Raw genomic sequence first — 21,969 nt, 5'->3', positions numbered from 1 at the left:
TTGTTACTGGAAAAGAGCAGCTTACATTTGTCGCAATCTGAGCTCAGCCGAGAAGGATACGTGGTTCGTTGTTTCGCTGTGTGACAAGGTTTCAGTTAGTTCAAGTTATATATATATAAAACTATGGACAGTAATGAGCATGCAGTGGATGTAATCATTGATGTCTGAAATTTTCGCTGCTTCGACTTCTGAAGCGACGCGCACCGCACGTATTACATTGTAATGCAGATTACTGGAAAGCTTTTGCAGACAGGTACACTCGTCGATGGCTGCGCAACTGATGTTTTAAATTTACGCGCCTTACTTTGGAGAACACAAGCAAAAAATTGCACATTGCTGCTTGACCATTACGGTGACGCAGCTGCCTTCGATCATTCATAACCGTGTTCATCACTATCAATCGAACGCTGGCTGAAGCACATGCAGGTTTCGACAAGATGCGTGGTGGTAACGGAAAGTTAGAGAAATTCTCTAGGTATGCATATGCACGAATGATAGGCTTTTAACTGCGACTCCCTTGATATCTTGGGCGCTTGCAAGTTTCGGATATCCAGTGTTGCCGGTTGTCGCGTTGTGTGTGGGCGCGCCTGGCTGCAACGCGCTGCGGCTGTCCGCGTACAGCTGTGAGAAGTGACGTGTGTTTCGGTTATGTGTTCGGCACTTTAACTTAAGAGACAGTGAGCGATGTCGTCGTCCAAGTACGCAAAACTCGAACAAGACTACCAAAACTAGCGAGGTGAGCAGACTTTTTCCTGGGCGTCGGCCTCGCGTACCGACGCTATTCCGGCGCACACATCCGACACCGACAGCTGCGACTGTCACGACTGGCATTGGCGAGTACGATCGGGTCAGCTGCCGCTACTGATACTCACGGAGTATTGCACAGCTTGTAGCTAGGTGCGGGACGTGTGCTTGGAAGACCGCGCGTTTGTTGCAATCTAGCGCTCATCTTTAACTGTACGTGAGATCGAGAAGGCTGCGTGTATCTGCAGTGCGCGGATCAATGGTGCATTGCTACTTTTGTGTGTGCCGCTGCCTTTGAATTAACGGAAGACACCGCGCACATGTCTGGGAACAAAGCGCCGGCGCGCTAGGTACCCGTAAAGTTCATACACGTACTAATTATTCTGTTAGCTTTAAATGCGATGGGGCTTGAGCGCTCTCCCCAGCTGCACACTGATGCTCGTTGACACGCGCACAAGCCGGAGTTCAAAGCATTGAATTTCGGTACTGCCTGTGTACCTTCTCGCATTGATATATTATAAACCGGTGCAGGGTGCCACGGGGCGACATTCTAACATAATAGGAGTTTCCATTTTGGCATGTAGCTCGATTTGTGTTGAATATAGCCGGGATCCTTGGTGCGTGAAAGCCCGCATAAAAGGTACAGGTCGAATGAAGTAAAATTTGAAAAAATACATACTCTACGTACAGCGCGCGTAGCCGAATGAAATTTCGGAGTTACAGTGAAGTTGGGCAATTATACTGCAGCAGAATTAGACAATCATAACTGCGCCACACGATTTTTAGGGTACCATACTGTATGCACATATGATTATTGATATATTGAACTATACCCAGTTATTGGCCAATCCCCCAGAGTGGATATATGTGCCACTAACATCTAGACTCTACATGTACGTATACATATGATTACAGGTTATGTGGTCACTCTCATTTTTTTTTTTTTTTTTTAGTATCGAATTATGTGCTTAACTGTATTGAATTATGTCAGAACTATCAAACGATTGTGATATTATAGTGTACTTACTTAATTATCACTCTGGTGCTGCTGGCAGGACCAGATGTGAGAAATTATCTGCTAGAAAAACCACTGGACATAGAAATACAGTCGTCTGAAAAATTGTTACAGCCACTTTAGGGGGACCTAGGAGTTGAGGTTGTATGCAAGAAAGAGGTAACCTGCAAAATTTGAGATAGAGAGGCGGGCTTAAAGATTATCATGGGATAATTCAAAGTGGCCGATGTCATACAGCCAAAGCAGCAAAACAGCTACTTTAGTGTATATTGTAATGGAATCATATGAGCAGTGTAATATATAATAATAATCTCGAGTAAATGAATACCAGACCATGAAGCATGAATTGTGACACTGAGATCAGACACTGAGGTGAGATTTATTGTGGGTGGCAGTTATTTTGTGAAACTGTACGGTTTAATGACTGGTACCTCAGTGCATATTAAAGATACTGGCAAGCGTGATCATCGAATAAACTACAGATGCAGTTAGAGAGGCTATATAAGTATATGGGTACCCTGAGGGCTGTGATTGTGATCACAATGAAAATTTTTCTAAATGCACTTCACATGCTGTAGGACGGTGATGCTCGGTAACTTTGACTGAACAGCTGAAGAATTTTACACTGGATTGTATGAATATAAAATGAAGGGGTACAAACCCTTTCATGCATGTTTTGTATTGTTTTGTATTGTACAGGTAATTCAGTGACTGCAGCCTGAAGAGTTGAGTCATTTCAGTCGTGTGTATCCATATGAAAGTGCAGCTCGTCTCATTTCAGTTTCTATAGTGTCAGCAGCAGGTGAACAAAGGGCACCTATTTTATGAAAAAAATCTTCATTTCACATGTGTAAAGAATAGCACATACCATCAGATCACATTCCTTCCTGGGACCACACATCTTGTTTGAAATAACTAATGTTTAACAAGTATGGTCGTAAGCAGAATATTAATAAATGCCACATTACAGTCCTGATCGGGCTGAAACAGATATATGACTAGAAGTGCCATGAGAACATATACAGACACACTCGGTTTTGGTATTCACAGTGACCAAGGCAATGGTGCCATTCCTTTGTGGCAACTATGAACAGACACACCAGTCTATTCATGCGTAATGTATGTCCTTCAGGCCGGCTGTTCCTGTCTGCCTCCCTCTGTCCTTGGAAACCAAAATATTTCCCATTGATATCCCTGATTAACTCATTTTAGTAAAGCAGCTTCCGGAGCTCCCTGTAGTGACATTTCTCATGGCCCTGTTGCTTGAGGAATGAAACCCACTTGACCAACTGATAAAAAAATGTCACAGTTTCGCCCTAAGGGCGAAGCAATGAATGCGATAGCAACACAGCAATGTCATACGAAGGTGAGCGGCTTTGGTAGCAATGTGAATTGTAGTAAACATGAGTGATTAAGTAAGCAGGTGTGCTGCGCCGTAAGTAGACCGACATGAAAGACACTCGATGACCACGAGAAGGCGCTGTGAAACGGTGGTGTTGATGAGAAGCGCTTCCCGTGGGCAGCGCGTGCGAAGGGACACACCTGTAGCGCTGCACTGCCGATCCGGGCAGCATTGCATGTGTAGCGTGCGTTGGAAAATGTGGCCCGACTATTACTAACTGTGGTGTGAGCGCGCACAAACAAACATGAATAGATCACACTGAATGACTGCAGACAACGACTGTCAAAACGCTGGCAGTAAGCGCATATCGTCGCAGCGGGTGAAGGTACGTGCGGTTTATCGCTTCAACGGAAACTGAGCGGCAAATGCACGGAGCATAAAGGTCAGAGCCGTGTGGAGATAAGAGACGGTGCGGACGAGCGACGAGCGCGGTTGTTGGCAGAGTAGAAATGCGCCCCCCCCCCCCCCCCCCCCCCCGCTCCTTCCGGCGCTCCTTCCCGCTTCCTTGCTTTCCTTGCTTGCGTGTGGAAGATTGAGTGCGTTCGCTCTCCGTGACAGCGTGCGTCCCCGCACGCTTCGCTTCCTCGGGCATACGGCGCGCGGCGAAGATTTTATCTATACGGAACCTCACGGCGACGCCGACGGCAGAAATCCGGTGAAAGTGTCCATATAATTGCTATCGCAATAAAAGTTTTAATGGTAAATGCTTCCAACTGGAAGGATAACATCTAGTTAATGTCTATTCTGTCGGTGACCTGACTAACACGGAAGCTCTTGCACTCTGTGTGACATAACGCAACCTGCATGCCTGGGGGCTGCAGATGGGCGTGCTGCAATGTCGGTTGGAGAGCAAGGCAGAGGCCCTTCTCATCCTCACACGTGACCTGGAACAGTGCCAGAGCGAGCGGGACCAGTTCAAGCTTATGGCTGACCAGCTCCGTGAGCGTCACGGCGAGCTACGCAGACGCCTCCAGGCCTGGGTTAGTCTGCCCTTGGTCTTTTTGCGGGGCTTGTTTCTAGCACATCAGAGCATACAAGTGCCCTCAGAAGTTGACAGAGTTGTAAATTTGCAGAAAAAAAATCTGTGTGCCCTTGCTATCTGTGTAGGGTACATGTGCGCTGTGCACCCAGGCGTGCACCCAGCCCCTGTATTTTGTTGTCACATCAGAAGATGGTCCAGTGAAGATGGAAAGAAATCCAAGTTAAATATAAGTTTGACTGTTCCTCCACTTAGCTTGCGTAAAAGCAGATTTGCACGTTGAGTGACATGGCGATGCCCTGTCTTGCTCGTAGCAAGGCTGGTTCATTGTAACTTTTAAACTGCATGGTAACTCACGTGACATTTTTTAAATGTCATGAATGTAAAGGGGGGACATTATATTGTCTGCAGGCTTTACTCTGAAAACCTCCAACTCTAAAAAATGGCAATATATATGAATGCCGTGGGCTTGAACTTTTTTTGTAGGGTCCAACAATAGCAAGTGTGTACGACGGCAAGAACCTCAAGGGCCAGACTGAGAAGGTGAGTTTTATTTTTATTTTCAATACTGCCAGGCTCTTTCCAAGACCATGTAGCTAAAGTCACTATGCACAGCCCTAAGCTGGCTGCACTCAGGAAGCAAGAATATACATAATACAAGACTGCCTGCAGGTGAACATGGTTTATTGCTGGTCTAGCTGGCCACAGTCTTGGGCACAGTAACTGTGGAGCTGCCTGGGCCTATAGTTAGTGACAGCTTGAGGGTACAACAAAAAATCCACCACTGCCCAATTCAGAGACTTCTTTAAGTGCACCAGCCAATTATATTTGTTCATTTCTGTGATGCCACTCTAAAGGCCAACTTTTTGGAGTACAGTCAACTTCCGTTAATTCGGACCCTGGTGGGATAAACAAAATTTATCGACTTATCCAGCAGGTTGAAATGATCAAGATGCAGAAAAAATGCAGAAACACACTGCTGATTCATTTGGCAGCATTTGCCCGATTCAAACGCTCCCCCGAAGCAAACGCACGCTCACATTCTATACATCCAAAGTGTAAAACTAACATAGAAAGGACATTAAAGCTTCTAAATGAAGTAGAAATCTATGTGCACCCGATTCTTTAGGGCAAGGGTCTGATATGTGTTGCACAATGGTGGCCGGTTTCTTAAGTTAGCTTCGTGCAGTACACTTGTGTATGCGGTAAAGCATATGAATGCCGCGAAGTCAGTTTTAGTTTCATATACAACTGATCACCGCGCAGGCAATTTTTTCCCAATTTTCTAAAAAAAAAAAAAAAAAGGAGCGTATTAGAATCGTGTAAATATCGTAATCAGACATTGTGAGCTACAGTTATGGCTTCAAAATCTTCCTAGGGCATGTCGAAAATAGGCATTTTCGACTGGAGATTACGTTTGTTCAATGCATTCACTGTCATTTAAGCTCTGTCAAGACAGATGCTGCCACTGAAGGGATCGTTATTAAGGTACTATAGGGGGCAGGCATGTGCTCGCTGATGGGTAAATCTTGAATTATCAAGCGAAGGCCAATTTTAGGATTCAAATAACGAAAGTTGGGCCCGTAGAAATGCGTGGGCACCGGCCTTTGATCAGGATCTAATTCCCCGAATTATTGAATTAACCATATTCGAATTAGTGGAAGACTGCTTATATCATTGAGGCCTTCAAACAGGTTTGTGTGTCATGCTGAAAGACAGCAGGAGTTGTCGGGTGTCTTGTAATGACTTTTGTGTGCATAGTAAGGGGTAGAGTTGACTCCACATCCATCAATTTTTCTTCTAGAACTTGCTGTTTGGTGCAGTGAAGATTGTGCTTCTTATGACCACTGCGGTGGCGAGGAAACTTTTGAATACGTTTTTTGCCGTTGTCCACAATACAGCACACGTGGGCAGTCACTGGCGACCACGCTGGCCCGTCTTGATGACAGGCTGCTTTCGGAGCAGACATTCCTGGAACACCAGCCTAAGTTGGTCAAGGCACTCTTGAAGTTTTTACGTTCGAGTGGCCTATTAGAGAGACTGTAGTTCTCACAGACATCCCCCAACTCCTCTAGTATTTTTTTCGTGCCTTTGCTTTATCTCTCCGCTATTCTTTCCATCTTTCACTTCTCCTTACCCTTCCTCCAGTGCAGGGTAACAAACCAGCTGTTCTGGTTAACCTCCTTGCCTTTCCCACCTCATTTCTCTCTCTCTCTCTTGTATTTATGTCACCTTGGAAGCATGTGCCTTTCTTGCTTCACCCATGATTGCTCAGTCTAGAGCACCTGCTTTATTGCTTAACTGCTGACAAGAGGCTGTGCCTCCCTGCCGGCATGTTGTGTGCACATTCGATGCTTGCATGTAAACAATGTGAGAATAGTGGTGGTGTTCTTGGCTCTCTGTCCACTTTGAAAGGTTTAACAAGTGCGTGCAAGGTGGTTCATAAATTTCCGATAAAGACGGGCGAAATTGCTACATCCTTTGTTGTAAGTGGTGGGGAACAACAATGGTTGGAGGGTGAGAAAAACCTGCTTCAACAGGTTGAAAGAGAGAAATTCAAATTGTGGGCTTTTACAAATAATTTGCTTCGATTAGGCAGCTTTTGCATATAGGCAAAAATGTTGGCATCAATTATGTTTCAAAGCATGGAGGCACAGGGAGCAGGTTTTTGTCGGAGGAGCTTGCACTGAATTCTCAGTTTGTCACCAACCATAGATGCAAATGCTTGACATGCATGGCACACACATTGGGCACGTGCATATCCATGTCCACCATATCCAAAAAGGACGTTGGTTTTCTCAATGAAGAATATGGTATATATAGTGCTGCTTTGAGGCAAACATTTTATTCTTGACTGTGTGGGGGCAATTTTGTTCTGCATTCCTTCTTGTCTTCACGACAAGCGTTTCGTACTTGAATGCATCAAAATATGTGCGGAACTGTGCCTCTTTGAGGCGGGCTTTCTAAGGGCACTTCATCTTCAGTGGCCTTGCCCCATTTACTGTTGCCACCTCCTGCATGTAGAGGATTGCATGAAAATTATTTCCTTGTTCGTCTGTTGGGATACTTGGGCCTATATTTACCTGATGGCATATATGCTAGATATATAGCTGTACCATCTCTACGGACAGTTTAAGTTAATTAATGCATATGGCACCTTATTTTCATCTTCTGTCCATAATCTTGACTACACTTGGTACTTGGCGCTATCGTACAATGAGGAATTGCAATGCTTTGTGACACCGCTCTTTGCTTGTACTTGTCTTACGTGGTTTTCCGGACAAAAGAAGCAGTTTAAAAACTGGGACCAGAATTTGTGAAGATCCTGTTCATTTTCATTTGCTGTTATCACTTGGATTCACCATTCAGTTCAGTGAAGCGTAAGATGAGAAACGAACAAAATAAAAAAGAATACTTTCAAAGTATGGCCCCTGGGTTACCTTAATATGTGCATAGTCAAAGTAATCTTTTTGACTTCTCCTTTGGTTGTAGAGCTTGGCACAGCTACTATGTGACCTGAAGGAGCAGAACCGGCAACTGCAGTCTGAGAACGAGTCACTCACCCAGAAACTCCGGGAGTCTCTTGAAGATGGCAAGGCATGTGAATTCTCGTATTTTCACACACACACACAAATGACAGAGAAAAAGTTGGGCAAAGCAGCAAGAATCGTGCAAGCTGATGCACCATACCTGAAGCAAAAGCACAAAGAACAGTAAATTATTATTCCTATGTTCTAATGCCAACATTTGCATCGTATTTCACAGCTAAACAGTGCGCCAGCAAACGATCTGCCGCAGGTTGAAATGCAGCCAGCAATCTGTCACTTGTGCTTCCTTAACTTGCTCAACCCCTGGGGTTTGATGTGCTCCAATTCATGCTATGGGAACAAAGCAACGGACACAAGTGCCTACTCGCATGTTCAGTATGTTTGCTTGGGACACTTTGTGCAATGAGAATGTTGCAAATGCAGTCCTTCACTTTGCCACCTATTGAACACCCTTTTGTTACCTTCTGGAGAGCAGAGCAGTGAGCGTGCACATTTTCTCCTAGCCCTTCTGGATGAATCTTCTCCTAAAGGGCCCCATCTATACATAATTGGCTGGCATATTACATGCTTACAACAGTTCACTCGTGTGTGTGAAATCTGGGGGTGTGAACACCTCCTGTCACCTGTTAGCAGAGAAGGCCATGCGAAGTGTTATTATGCCACGATTAGTTGCCAAGCCTAATTATTAAGCCTGATCAAAGTAGTTTAAGAGGCATGAGCTGTCCTACTTATGTATAATGATGTGCCAGTGACCGGCACATTTATTTCAATACTGAAGAAGTACTTTACGTTCAAATCTAGATTTTTGGGGCTCAAATTTCGCACCGGTCACATCTTGTTGTCCACATCATTACGTAAATTAAATATTGGAATTGTCGCGGTTTGTTTAGTAAAAGTAAAAATATATTATAATATATTATCATCTTTGTTGCTGGAAATTGGAAAAGCTGGCTGTGGTATCTGTGAGTAGATATCAGAGCAATACTGTAGTGGACGACAGCAACATTTTGTGCTTCGCAAAGAAGTCCTTGAGGAGATGGCAGTGTGTTGCGAGAGCCTCCTGGTATTGCAGTACATGAATTGAGAGCCAGAAGAATTGCTGGTCTGCTGATCTTTTATACTGTGACCTACATCTTTACTTTACCAACTTCCGAAGAATATTTTGCACTTATAGCTGTACTTTGTTTGCACCCACATTTGTCAGTGAGACTGCATATTTTTGTCCGCATCATTCAACAAGACTCTTGGCTCTGTTACTTGCCTGTTTTGTCAGGAAAACAAATGAAGGACCACTGATTACGCACGTTGGCTGCTGATACGCGTGGGACTGGTCTTGTCACTTGTCAGCGACTGAAAAAACAACAACAAAATTGTGTTGGTGCAGCAGGATGAGTGCAGGCATGGATGCTTTCACACATGTTTCACTTGTGTTTCGCTCATGTTTGACTAATGTGAAAAGATTTTGTGAAATCAAAGGGAGAAGATGAAACAAACTTTCATTTCAACTACCACCCCACAAGTTCACTCAGCCAGTACACATCTATACAGTGGCTCATTTGTGCATAAACGATAGTTCTATTTATTTTTTCCAGACAAATCAAGCAGGCAACGACTTCATGGGAAATTATGCAGACCGAAAAATATAATATTGTGATATTTAACAGCGGAGAAGCTGCGGTTAACAAAATCTTCTTGTAAAGTTTTAGAACAACACAGATCATTGTTTAGAAGGACTGAAAGTTAACCTAGTTGGTAGGAAAAGCGGCTGTGCAAATATTGACTGAAAGATAGTACTGTGGTGGAAAAGAAGGCAGACACAAAAGTAATTTGCACATGCCCAAGGGAAGGCAGTGCCAATTCATCAATCATTGACACTTGTGGGCACTCGTGAAAGATACAAACTGTTTAGGCACGACTGTTCTTCTTTGTGCTAGATAACATAGGGCTGGCTTACGCAACATGCTACCTACTGCTATTAATGATGTGTCATGTATTGACCATAAGGCAAACTTCGTAATTGTTATGTTTGAACAGAACAGAATTAGCAGACAGTATAGTATTGGAGTGTGGGAGGTCCTTATAATCACTGACTTTAGGATGTGCTTTTGTATATCGTATGCTGTAATTAAATTAATTCTGAACTAATAAAATAAAATTCTGAATTCTAAACAGTTAGTTTGAGTGCCCGCACGTGAACATGATTGAAAGGTTGGTGCTGCCTCCCATTGAGCATGCACTGGTAAGTTTTGCGTCTTGCTTACTTTCTGTCACTCTGAGACCTTTCAGTTGATAGTTGGTATCTGTGTTGGCCGATTCATTTCTACATGTGTCCGTGTTTTCACACCTGCCATTTGATAACAGGTCACTGTACCCAGTGGCAGTGGGTATTGTACTCTGAAAGCACCAACAGCCTGCTTCTCTCGCAGAGCTGTTTTTTTTTTTTTTTTGTTTTTTTTTTTTTGCCGCTGACTGGGTAAGCAGACAGTGGCAATTTTTCGTTCTGCCAGGCGGACCATAACATGAACAGATGTTTGCATTTTATTTCATAGTGTGGGCTACAAAATATTTTTGAGAGCCAATGTACTGCTGTAATTGCAAAATAATTTTGCTGTTAAGACAAGCAAGCTGGGAACTATATTTTGTACTGTTAGCTTATTGCACTAAGCCCAAATGGCAACTTGAACCCATCTTGCAAGGAACTATATTCATAGCAATAACCACAAAAATGGAACCTTCCCCTTGTGCCTGCTTAAGTTTACAGTTACACTTAGCTGGGGCTTCATGAACCACTAAGACTCCTTTGCACAATGCAAATTGAGGCACCCTCGGCTTGGCACAATTTATCCGATAGTTAAAAAGTTTATGTTAGGTTAGGCGGTAGAGTGAATGGTTAAAATTAACAGCTAGGCTTGCTCACGATACTTGGCTTTGAATGTGTGTGCCCCTGTGCAGCTTTCTGCGAGAGCAGCTGGAGGCGCAGGGCGCCGCAGCCGCCGTTGTCCCGATCCATGGCCCAGTGCTCAGCAAAGCAGGCCGCCAGGAGCTGGTGCGACAGCTCGAGTTGCTCCAGCAAGGTGAGTTGCCCCTCTTACACCCTCTGGTGCCGGAGCCTGAGTCCTCAACCACAGGGCCCTTGCACTGTGTTTCAGAAGCGCATTCGAAATTCCTGAAATATGAAAATATGTTCGGGGGGGGGGGGGGGTGATTTCCATAAGATTGTCTTTACCGTACAGGAACGCCTTTTAAAATGTCTTGAGACAGTGACTAGAAATGTGATTGTGAAAATTAGGCTAATTAACTTTTAACCAAAGAGTGAAACGATTATGATTCTAATGCAAAGCTTGAAGACCGTCACCCAAGGAGTTCATAACCAGTTAATTTCTGCAGTGTAATGAATTCCAGCCAATTTCACCCAATAACCAGAACAGAATTGCAAAAGAGCACACGTGCATGCCCTTAGCAGACCCCACGAGTGACGTGAATGCTTACGCCTCACCATCAGGCGAGCATGAAGCGAGCGAGATCGTTGCATCATAAGAAATAAATGCCCAGGAACAACTTACTCATCTTAGTACTGGCATGCTAAATTGGTGCATACTAGGGCAGGTCTGTATCATAACGTTAACTCAGGCACAGTGAGATAGGCATACCTCCCAACTCTCCATAATTTTTCGTAACTTTTCAAATTCAGGCTCGTTCTATGATTTTACTAATGTGTAAAGTTTAACGAAAAAATTTTGTTGTGGAGAAGTTTCATTTGTCGGTCCATGATCATGCCCTTGGAAACCTGATGGTGAAAGGACACCAGACAGATACTTTCTTTGAGCAAGTTTATTCTGACGGTTTTAACAGCAGGCTTTGAAATCAGCAAGCCATATTGCTGAAAGAGTCACTGTGATCTAAAGACACTGTGCTGCTCGTCAGTCCCTGCTGGTCTGAGTTTGCTGCCGCTTGCGTTTGCATCCAGAGGTATCATCATTAATAAAGTGTGTATGTATCCACAAAAGGTGTGAGCTCAGGGAAGGGGGGGGGGGGAAGCATTTTGTGTATCTATAGTCACTATGGCCTCTCTGGCAGCACAGAGCACGCACATATGCGCGTTCCTCCTTCAGGTGCGACTTCACGGCAGTATGAATCGATGTGCAGTGAAGTTGCATTTAAAGGTAAATTTACACCACTGCATTGCAGTCACACCCGTTTGTGCTGAACTCACAATCCCCACACTTTGTCTCATCTTTTGTCACGTGCCTAAGATGGAGAGGGCAGTGTGCACATTGCAGTGAGTACAAGGCTACTCTCGTAGCAGCTTAGCGTTTACCTAAAGCTGTACAGTCGAATCTGTTATCATAAGTTGTATCTGACACGAATGACTTTGTTATATCCAATATTCGTTATAACCATGCATTGCTTATAACGAATATTAGATATAAGGGTGAATGAAATATGAAAATAAGAATATCATGCGTATCGGCAAAGAATATTTTAGATTTAATTTGTATATTCTATGAGTATAATCCGTGTTCATTATATCGAGATGTGACTATCTGGTCTGTCCTCCCTTGTTCTTCATTGCATGGTCATCCACTGTCCCTACAGTGCTCCATGCTGGAGGGTGACCTGCAGGCAGTGTTGGACGAGAAAGAGGAACTGGTGCGGACAGGGGACGCGTACCGCCAAAAGGTGGACCGGCTCAACCTGCAGCTGAACCATGCACTGCGTGGAGGTGCCGACTACGTGCCGCTCGACGTTGATGCCTTGCTCATGGAGAACAGGTGTGCCCCTGATGGCTTTCTCTTCGCTGTGTGGAGACCGCTCATCATGTGCCACTCGACTTCAGTGCTGTATGCATTATAGCAGCAGGTGACAGCAGCCGTTGATTACTGCTGTCATGCTATGGCTGTCAAGGCAGACTGGTTCCAGGCTTAGCGTGGCATTCGATGGATTCAAATGGGCATGTGCAGCTTAAGAAAGTGATTGCTGGACATCATTTGTGCCCATTCACATGGCGCTTTTTTCTTCTTCTTTTATAACTAGAATGAAATTTGAAACGCATGGACACAAGCAAGGAATTTCACAATGCTGATACTTACAGTGCAATGCATTTAGAGGAATATTATGCGAACATTGAGAATGGATTTGTGCAAGCAAGTGAAAGGTTCTGCATTAGTTGTGCGTTTATTTAAAAATGGAGAGATGAGTGAGGCTGCCATGCTCACACAAGCCACATTCAGTTATGTTCAGCCAATAACTCACAAATTATTAGTGAACCTCTAATAATGAAAAGCAATTACATTGCATTTGAACATGAAGAACAGAATTGTGTTTGGTTGGTTTTATTAGGTTTTTCTACAGAAGGAACTTGCCGATGCTACCTTTTCACACTCCAATGACAATGCTATTTATGGGAGCGTGGCATCCTCTCCTTGCAGCCTTCTGACTTAACATTATGTGTCGTTGTCATCATATGATCACAATTTCTGCAATATGCATTTAGATTTATTGCATTTCAAAAAGTGTACCACAACTATAGAATGTTTTTTTTAATTGAATTTGTGATTTTCGAAAGATAGTTGATTACTTTTTAACAATTATATAACAGAATACGTCTATCTTTTGGTGGTATGCCTTTAGAAGTGCAGAACAAAGAAAGCAACCCTAATTCAACTTAAGAGAACTGGCACAACATTTTTGTCTCGCTTTTTTCCTTTGTTAGATAGCCATTGACTCTGGAAGCATGTTACGATGCCTCAACTCTTCGAATGCTCACAAATCATGAACTATAACATCCTTTCATGTGACAGATTCAGAAAGTGCCCGAAATTTCTTGGCATAGGATTTGTTTACATTTGATCATTTATGTCACTGCCACGGTGTAGGTATGTTCTCACCGTAGAAGGTTCTTGAATCTATAAAATGTAAACCAAATTGAGAAAGCAAAGATGAAACGTACGTCCTGTGTTGCACACACAAACACGCATTTTATAAGTCTCCAAACATAACTCGTGAATAAGATATAAGCTACAAACACTTAGGTACAAAGTCCTGACTTAGTCTGCAAACTATGTGACTAGAATTCCAATGTTCACACATCACCGTAGTTCAGTTGGTTGTGTCGGGAAGTTCCATGGCTGGATTGACGCGGGCATCCAGTGTCTGCCGTGACTGCGGTAATCCAAGAGGAGAGGGGGCCAGGCATTGTGACAGGACAAGGGCACGCTAGGAATGAGCACCAAGTTCAGGGAGACTGCATTTAGTGCTCCACTGGACACCCGAGACTTTAAACGTTGAGCAGCAGGCTGAGGAGCACCAGGCATGGGCAGGAGCCCAGACCCATCGTCGATCGAGCTGCTCTTTCCACCACTGCTGCCTTCCTCTCTCAGTTTCTCCTTTCGCAGTGGTGCCGCTTCGTAATTCTGTGCTTGACACACGAGGCTCTCTGGTGTTTCTTCTTTGTCTCTGTCATGACATCTTCCCTGTCATGTTGCATGATCATGCCCGTGTATTTCTTCCTCGTCAGCATCGTTGTCTTTCCATTGGGAAGGAAGCACATGCACCTCATAACAGTCGTGAAATTTTGGCGGTTGGGTCACATGGTATCACTGATGCGTGAGTCAGTGCTGTGATCAAGGCCGTATTGCGATTGCCTTGCCAAAAAGCTTTACATGACAGGATAATAAGGGGAACGAAGTTGAAAAGGGCACTGCATGTTTCACATAAGCGACAACAATCTCATTATTCGTGTGGAATGCGAGAACTCCAGAGTAAATTGTAGCACAGTTACCCCTCGAGTCATCATTACTCCAACTCTACCAAGCGCTATTCACAGGATATATACGGTACGTATGCCGGCGCTCTCAAGCATGAAACTTGGTTGTGTGCGCACAGCTGGAGAGCATTCAGCTCAAGCATTGTCACATGTTTGGGCCTCCCACGATGCACGTCAACCATGGAACTATACGGAAGCTCGTGCTTGTCCGATTGCTGTATACTTGATCTGCGAGCCTCTTCGACTGTACCTCCGCGTGTTGACCCGACACAAACACCATCCTTTGTCTCTCTCCCTGCCACAAGCCAGGTTGCCCGCTTTTCAAGGACTCTATCGCGTCATCAATATTCTACCGTCAAGATTTTCTCCCGACTGTATTCCGATAATACCCCCGTGGGTTTCTGCCTAAACCGTTTGTTGCTCTGCAGATTCCCGAATTACAAAAAGACATCCATTGCATCCATTGGCCTCAAGCAGCTTACTCTGTGTGACATTTATCAGATACGGATACTGTACACGTGTATACAGATGCTCTGTCACACCATATGCCTCCACTGCAGCCTTTGTCATCCCACATATGATCGTCGCACGGCAGTTTAAAACTAGACCATAGGTCAACATCAACTGCCGCAGAACTTGCTGCTATCCGGGAGGCACTTCGATTTCTCTCCAAGGAGCCTCCTCGCATGGACGATATTCTGCGATTCCAAGCCAGCTCTTCAAACCATTGACTGTGTCCTCAGCGGGGCCCATATTTTCAATGACGTAAAAATCACAGAGCTTCTCGATCATGCAAATAGAAATGGCCATATTATCACCTTTCAGTGGATACCTTCACACTGTGGTGTGTAGGAACGAACAGGCAGACGCTGAAGCGAAAGCTGCTTTAAATAATGCGACTGAAGTACGCATTCCATTCTCGCGGACAGACACAAATGCCCTACTTCGTTGCGTATACGCAATCTTACTTTGGAGCACTGGACCCAACCAATCGTCAACACAAGCGAGTGCATAAATGGGGCCCAGAAATGAAATGCCGCATTCCTCACAAGCTCAAAAAAAGCCAAAGAGGCATGGTGCAACCGAATTCGCCTTGGTGTCGCATTCACGAAGCGTTATAGACATATGATTGGTTGCAGTGACATTAGCCCAAATTGTGATACTGCTAGATATCAGAAACATTTGATCATTTTATTTTGCGTTTGTCCCACGTACCGCAAGAACCACACAAACTGGTCCCCTCCATTGCAAAATTCGATAAGAGGCTGCTATCAGCTAGCTTTTTTAGGTCCTTAGCCCAATGCAAACAGCGCAGCCCTGATACCATTGCCACTATAGCCTTTCCACAAGCCACTGGACTGGATGCACTTCTTTAGAGATGCCACATCGTTGTAAACTTGTATGTACACACTCCTCCTCATATCATCATCATTCATTAGCCCTTTCCTCCCGTCTCTTTCTCCAGTCTAGAGTAGCAGGCCAGAGCAAGTTACAGCTCAGGCAGGCCTCTCTGCCTTTCTGTAAATAAATTTTTTTCTCTCTCTCTCTATACAGTTAAACCTCGATATAGCGAAGTCGGTAAAATTGGCAATTTGCTTTGTTATTTGAAATTTCGTTGTATATAAATTCAGCCATTTATGCAAATAGTACATTCGCCAATCAGTTTTTCTTACACGGAAAGGGGCCACAAACAAGATTTTCCGAATTAACGGGCAATCAAAGGAAAAAAAAATTTCAATGAGAAATCAATAATTATATGGTTTCATGCTACGTCGACGATATCATCGCATCGGCGGTACGAATTAAGCAAAGCCAGCCACGCTTTGCGTCCACTCGCCCCTGTGGCTGATAGCGTCGCGGGGCTGAGTTAGCCCACACTGGGACACACTATCATGAAAAGCGCCAGAAGCGGGCAGTGAATGCTTCGTCTGCCTTTCGCTTCAGCGGGTCTCTGAAACTCGAGATTATGCACCTACAGTAGTAGATGTGCGTGGTACCACACACAATCACTTCAATCACTTGACCATTTGAGTCCACAGAAGTTTCCATTTATTGTCTGGGTATTCATTTTTGGTGGTGGTGAAATTTTGTTATATGGAAATCGCATATAAACACACTTCATTATAATGAGGTTCTAAATATCATGTTTTATTGACAAGAGTTATGAAAAGTTAAATACTTTGTTGTATCATGAATTTCGTTATATTCAAGGTCTTTATCGAGGTTTAACTCTACATTCAATTCAAGAATTTGATATTCGATTTCCACAACATTCCATAGGTGTGAAATTTACAAGTTGCTATGATTATATAGCCTGCCAGCTACAAAGAAAAGAAAAAAAAAAAATCCGTGCATATGGCTCGCTGTGTTTTGATACCTGTGGTTGACTTACATGGACTGCAGTGAGCGTTCAATTTTGTTCATTTTAACACTGCTAAGTCAAAAGGACTTCTAAACAGTGTCGTATATATTGGGGGAGGAAGGGGGGGGATTTTTTTTGTGTTGCCTTTCTCCCCCCTCCCCCCATTTTCTTTAAATTCAGATGCAGGACATTCTTTGTTCAGTTCGGTATTTGGAGTCCATATATATATCGTAATGTCATCTTTGACTATCCATTTGAAAGCGCTGTAGCAGAGCTACAGAAGTCTTGTAAGATATTAGTGAAGATTTACTGTGAACTTGGGTGTGCTCCAGTGTGATAATAAGCCAGATTATCACTCTAGATTGTTCATTTTTGTAATAGGTACCCATTTTTTACTCTTACGGCACTGTCAGGTGCTCTGAAACACCAGTCGAATTGCCATTATCACTGCATTTGGATTAGAAATGTTCACTTTTTAAAGCACCCTAGAATTAAAAGAGCGAACAGATGGTCCAAGCTAAATTTCTGAGGCTGTTCCCTGCTTTTCTGTCCCAGGTATATGCATGAGCGAGCAGCTTGTCCAGAGGAGAAGACCTTACTCACAGCCTCACTCAACAAGTTCAAGGTGGGTGGAAGCACATAATGTCCTACAAAATGACTACTGTGGAACCCCGATGATTCATTTTTCCAGGGACTGTGGCAATAAATCATAGCAGCCGGAAAACATAACAGTGAGAGAGGCCCAATTGTTACAGCAACATAGAAACATCTTTGAATGGCTACCAGTACAGATATTGGACGTCTCGGCGCTCGTACTGTGATTGGAGACGGTGCTTGCATGCGTAATATTAAAGACGCTTACTATGTTCCGTGACCGTGGTCCCTTTCCACTCTTAATGTGCTTCACTGCAATATCTTGCATTTGCTCACTGCATAAGAGGGCTTTATTGCGGCGAAGCTTACTTTAGGGAATCGCAAGAACTACAATTGCACCAAGACACTCTTTCAGGACTAACGATTGGGTACTTCGGGCATTTTGGGTGGGGCCATGGGCGGGGCTGGACAGGCTAACCGCAAGTGTACATTATTCTTCGTAGCAATGTGTGATAGCTCTCAAATCGGAGGCCTCGACAGCAATTTGCGCAATGCCCCTCCTCCCCTCCTTTTCGTCCAGCCGCGTCCACCTGCCCTGCGCGTAAATCCGCCTGCAGCTGTGATCACGCGCAAGTCACGTGAATTTCAAGTCCGCCATGTAAATTCAAAGCTAGTCTTGTGACGGGTCACTCGGGGCCACAAGAGCAGACCGTTGTGCGTCTACGAATGGTGTGCGAATGAGGGACCACTGTATACGGTGTTTTGCAAATATCGCGCTCATGAACAAGGTCATTCCGTACACTTCCTTTCATTGGTGAGGTGGTTTGTTGGCTTTCTGAGGTCGTGCAGCCAGTGAATAGATCTGTGTTGATTTGGTATGAAACCATAACTTGAGATGCTGACACCTGATGATGCAGCGCCGATTAGGCATAACAGTCTAGACAGTCTGAATGGCCAATTATGTGCCCTTGACAAAAATCTCCGCTGGCCGATGTGATAACGGGCCGCAAACCGCTAGGAAAAGCTTCTCGCTTTCTGCCATTCCTACCGGCATGTGCCTCATCAGTGATCGGTTCGCGCGATCATACGTATGGGTTAGATTAACGGCCATTGAAGCAGCATTCGGGTCTGCGTTCGACCAGCCGGCAGCTACCGCAAGCATGTGTGCCAAGTTAGTGTGTTCGCATGTGGGCAGAAAGCTCCAAACGGTGTGAATCTGCATGCATGGACACTGAACTTCCGTATTCAGCACGATCTGCTTGCCTTCTGGTGGCTAATCATCCTGATCTTCATACATGCTTCTGTGCTTGCCATGTGCGCTGCTTTCTTGTTCCTTCCATCCAGTTGACGTATTTGAGCCTTGTAACTATAGAGGTCGCGCGCTGTGGAATGTTGCATGCGTCAAGGCACCGACCACAGCCAGGTCACTCACCAAGTATATGACGTCGAAAGAACGAATGTTTGAGAAACCGAATACAGTCGAACCCGTTTATAACGAACTTGATAGTTCCACCAAAAGTGGTCATTATATGAGTATTCGTTATATATGGACTCGCCCTTAAAGACTCTAAAAATTTAACAGCACTGATGCTGGCTTCACCAATTACAATTCGGCAGCACTTGGTGAGAAAACCAGATTTTTAGTGTAATTTTTGTTGCCGGTGCATTCGCGCACCTAGCTGCAAACTTCCGTGAGAAAATCCATCTGAAGAACGAAATGCGCTATCGTGTAGCTCTCTCAAAATGGTGCCTGGTTCCAATCACCTGTCATTTCAAAACTGCAAGCACAGCCAGTAGCGCACCCAGGATCGCTGCCAGGAGGGGGGGGTTGACAGTTTGCCTTAGTTTGCCAATACCATCTAAACAGCACTAATTTCAATTTCTTCATGGGAAATTGTCAAAAAATGCGCTTTGTGCAGACGATTGCACGTCTTACATCTTAGTTGCAGTACTCAAAGGCGCAAGGAAAGAAAGGGGTTAAACAAAAGGGGGGGGGGGTTTAACTCGGCCTCAGGGGGGGTTACAACCCCCCCCCCCTTCGGTGCGCCACTGCACAGCCGCCATTTTTTATTCGGGAGCTTGTGATATATGTACTACCAGCGAGACAGACACGACTGTATTGTGCACACAAGAGCGAAGTGTTCTCGTTGGCTGAAAGCGTAAACTTCGAAACTACTATTCTGCGAAGGTCTCGGACAGTATGGTTTTAGCATTACGACTCCGCATCAGCCACACAAGAGCTATAAAATACGTAACCTGTGTCACTTCAGGCGAAAAGAATGCTATGTTCGAAAGGTAAATTGTCACTGGAACTGTTATCACAATCGGCAACGCGTAAAAAAAGCACCGCCGAATCGTGAGCTCAGGATAACAGCGTAGGAACCACTGACTCTTTGCAACATTGCGTGGCGGCAGCATGTGGTGCAGTGTTCTCAACGACTCGGACCTTGTAGGGCTGCGTCAGCAGGAACGCTTGAGCAGTTGTTGTTCCCATGGTGGAAAGACATAGATGGTCGTGCCAAATCGTTGAAACAGGCGTAATGCACATGGTGCCTCATGGACAGTTGCGCAAAAACTAGTGACGCCGTCGTGGCATCCGATATTGCACCGGCACATGCTCCTTATGCTGTACAACGGCACGTCTCCGCCATGCCTCTGCCCTAGAGGCATGCCATGAAACGCGTGAGCATCTTTGCGGCTTCCGTACTTCGCGCGAGGTGGTCACTCGCTCATCTTGAAGGCCGGATCATCATCGCGGCTGGACTGGAGTGGGGCGCGCGCTGCCATGCGCCCAGTTTGGTCGCACTTCCGTGCTTTGGCACTTCGCGTGTGCCCTCTTTTTGCCGTTACCCAGTTCAAAGCGTTCGTTGTAGCAGCAGAGCGATTTAAAAAAACGTTTGCTGTATCTGGAAGCAGTTTCCATAGGGAGGGTCGGAAAATTGTAAATCCACTCACACGTGGTTGCTATAACCGATGGATAGTTATATCTGGGATCGTTTCGAAATCGGATTTGCAGATCGAATTATTTGAATGTACGCAATTCGATTCGAAATTGTATATTCAACTATACGCCCACTCCTAATTTAAAGATATTGCATTTCCTGGATCAACAGAACCTGGCAGAGAAGAACCGTGGCCGTGCAAGCACAGCAGTCCTGGCAGGGATTTCCAGCAAACAGAGTGAGCTCCTTAACTGGCTTCTGCCATTCACACCGCAGCCATTCTGCAGATTTTTGCCATTCTTTGCTGCAGATGTTTGCATCAAAAAACATGTTTTGTGTAAACAAGTAAATAAGCCTGAAAGTAGGAGTTTTTTTAGTAGAAGTTTGAAAGTACAATGAAAATTCGCAAATGTACCTTTGCCAGTGAGCAACAATTATTTATCCAAGGCTTTCAGCATTTGAGTCCACAAGGCTGTCACGAAAATTGGCGAGATAACAGGCTATGGACTGTTTCCCTGTCATTGCATAGCTGAGCTGCCATGCATCCCACAACACACGAACCATTTCAGAGTTTGTACATCAGGACATACAGACTATGCAAGATCATAGCCAAAAACAGCTATAACATGATTGTAATGTGATGAGCCTTGTGTCTGTTGAAACTGGCGAGACGGTCCCCATGTTGTTATCACTGGAGCCACCAAGAGAGCACACTTGCGAGTCACAGTTATATGCATAAATTATGTTTTATCCAGACTCTAGATTGTGCTCTGAATTTTTTGTTGGCACTATATTCAATGGCTTTTTTGTACACTTTCATCTTGTAAAGCACGCAATCAGTTGTGGAGAAAAATTTCCTTATGAAATGTACGCTGTTAAAACGGTGGCAGAAGACGCAATTGCATCATGCACTGTGGGATGCGCAACTGTCACGCGTCTCCTGATGTTGTTTTCCCCGCAGGCTTCCCGTCTCCTGTAATCTGGCTTCGCCGCGTGGCTTTACGGCGGTTGGTATGGTTGCAGAGTATTGCGGGAGATGGCACTAGCGTTGCATTGCTAACGCCACTAACGGCGGGGATACTTGGGTGAAAAAGGAAGAAGGCGCTTCCTCTTGGGGTGGGGTCAGCGAGCAGCACGCACGGATGCTTCGAGCGTGCGCCGGCCCGCTTCGCGAGACCGTATCGCGAGGCTAGGAGCAGGACACCGGTATGGACGAACACAGATCGTTCGAATGCGCCACCGTTCGTGTGACCGTACATGTGAACGACTAGGCGATGGTGTCACAGCGTGGGGGCAAACGTAGTCGCTCGCTCTCCGGTCGAGATGAGTCGGCCTTACTCGATCTGTCGCGCACCCATGTGGTAATTCTGTCGCGCACCCGGGTGGTAATTCGGCTAGCGTGTATTAGTGTATGAAAAGTGCAATAAATCCCCTTTTTATTGTTTACACTACTGTGTTGTCGTTCCTTTGTCCCAAGAGCACGTGTGAGACCCCACAGCACTCAAACTTCTCTTCCGGGGTGTCGTCTGTTTCACATGCCACTGACGGAATTTCCACCAGTGTGGTGCTGTTCGTTGCACCATCCATCGTCATGCGGTGGCTGTGTAGTTCCTATAG

At 44.9% G+C, this 21,969-nt stretch overlaps 2 protein-coding genes across 2 annotated transcripts in view; both read left to right on the top strand.

Annotated features, from left to right (window-relative positions):
• Positions 1-21,969, top strand: part of LOC119441463 (autophagy-related protein 9A-like) — a 174,978-nt gene that overhangs the window by 92,853 nt on the left and 60,156 nt on the right. The gene's annotated exons all lie outside the window — the stretch shown is intronic.
• The window catches only part of LOC119440923 (coiled-coil domain-containing protein 149-A), a 22,520-nt gene continuing 1,758 nt past the window's right edge, over positions 1,208-21,969 (top strand). Inside the window, exons 1-8 of the mRNA XM_037705728.2 lie at positions 1,208-1,227; positions 3,983-4,141; positions 4,627-4,683; positions 7,633-7,853; positions 10,641-10,762; positions 11,942-11,967; positions 12,285-12,460; positions 17,372-17,441. Coding sequence (XP_037561656.2) covers positions 3,983-4,141; positions 4,627-4,683; positions 7,633-7,853; positions 10,641-10,762; positions 11,942-11,967; positions 12,285-12,460; positions 17,372-17,441 — 831 coding nt within the window. The 5' untranslated portion in view covers positions 1,208-1,227. The remainder of the gene's footprint in view (positions 1,228-3,982; positions 4,142-4,626; positions 4,684-7,632; positions 7,854-10,640; positions 10,763-11,941; positions 11,968-12,284; positions 12,461-17,371; positions 17,442-21,969) is intronic.

Source organism: Dermacentor silvarum, chromosome 2 (genome assembly GCF_013339745.2).
Source record: "Dermacentor silvarum isolate Dsil-2018 chromosome 2, BIME_Dsil_1.4, whole genome shotgun sequence".
In the NCBI taxonomy this organism is placed as follows: domain Eukaryota; kingdom Metazoa; phylum Arthropoda; class Arachnida; order Ixodida; family Ixodidae; genus Dermacentor; species Dermacentor silvarum.
This window is presented reverse-complemented; position numbering and strand designations above follow the sequence as displayed.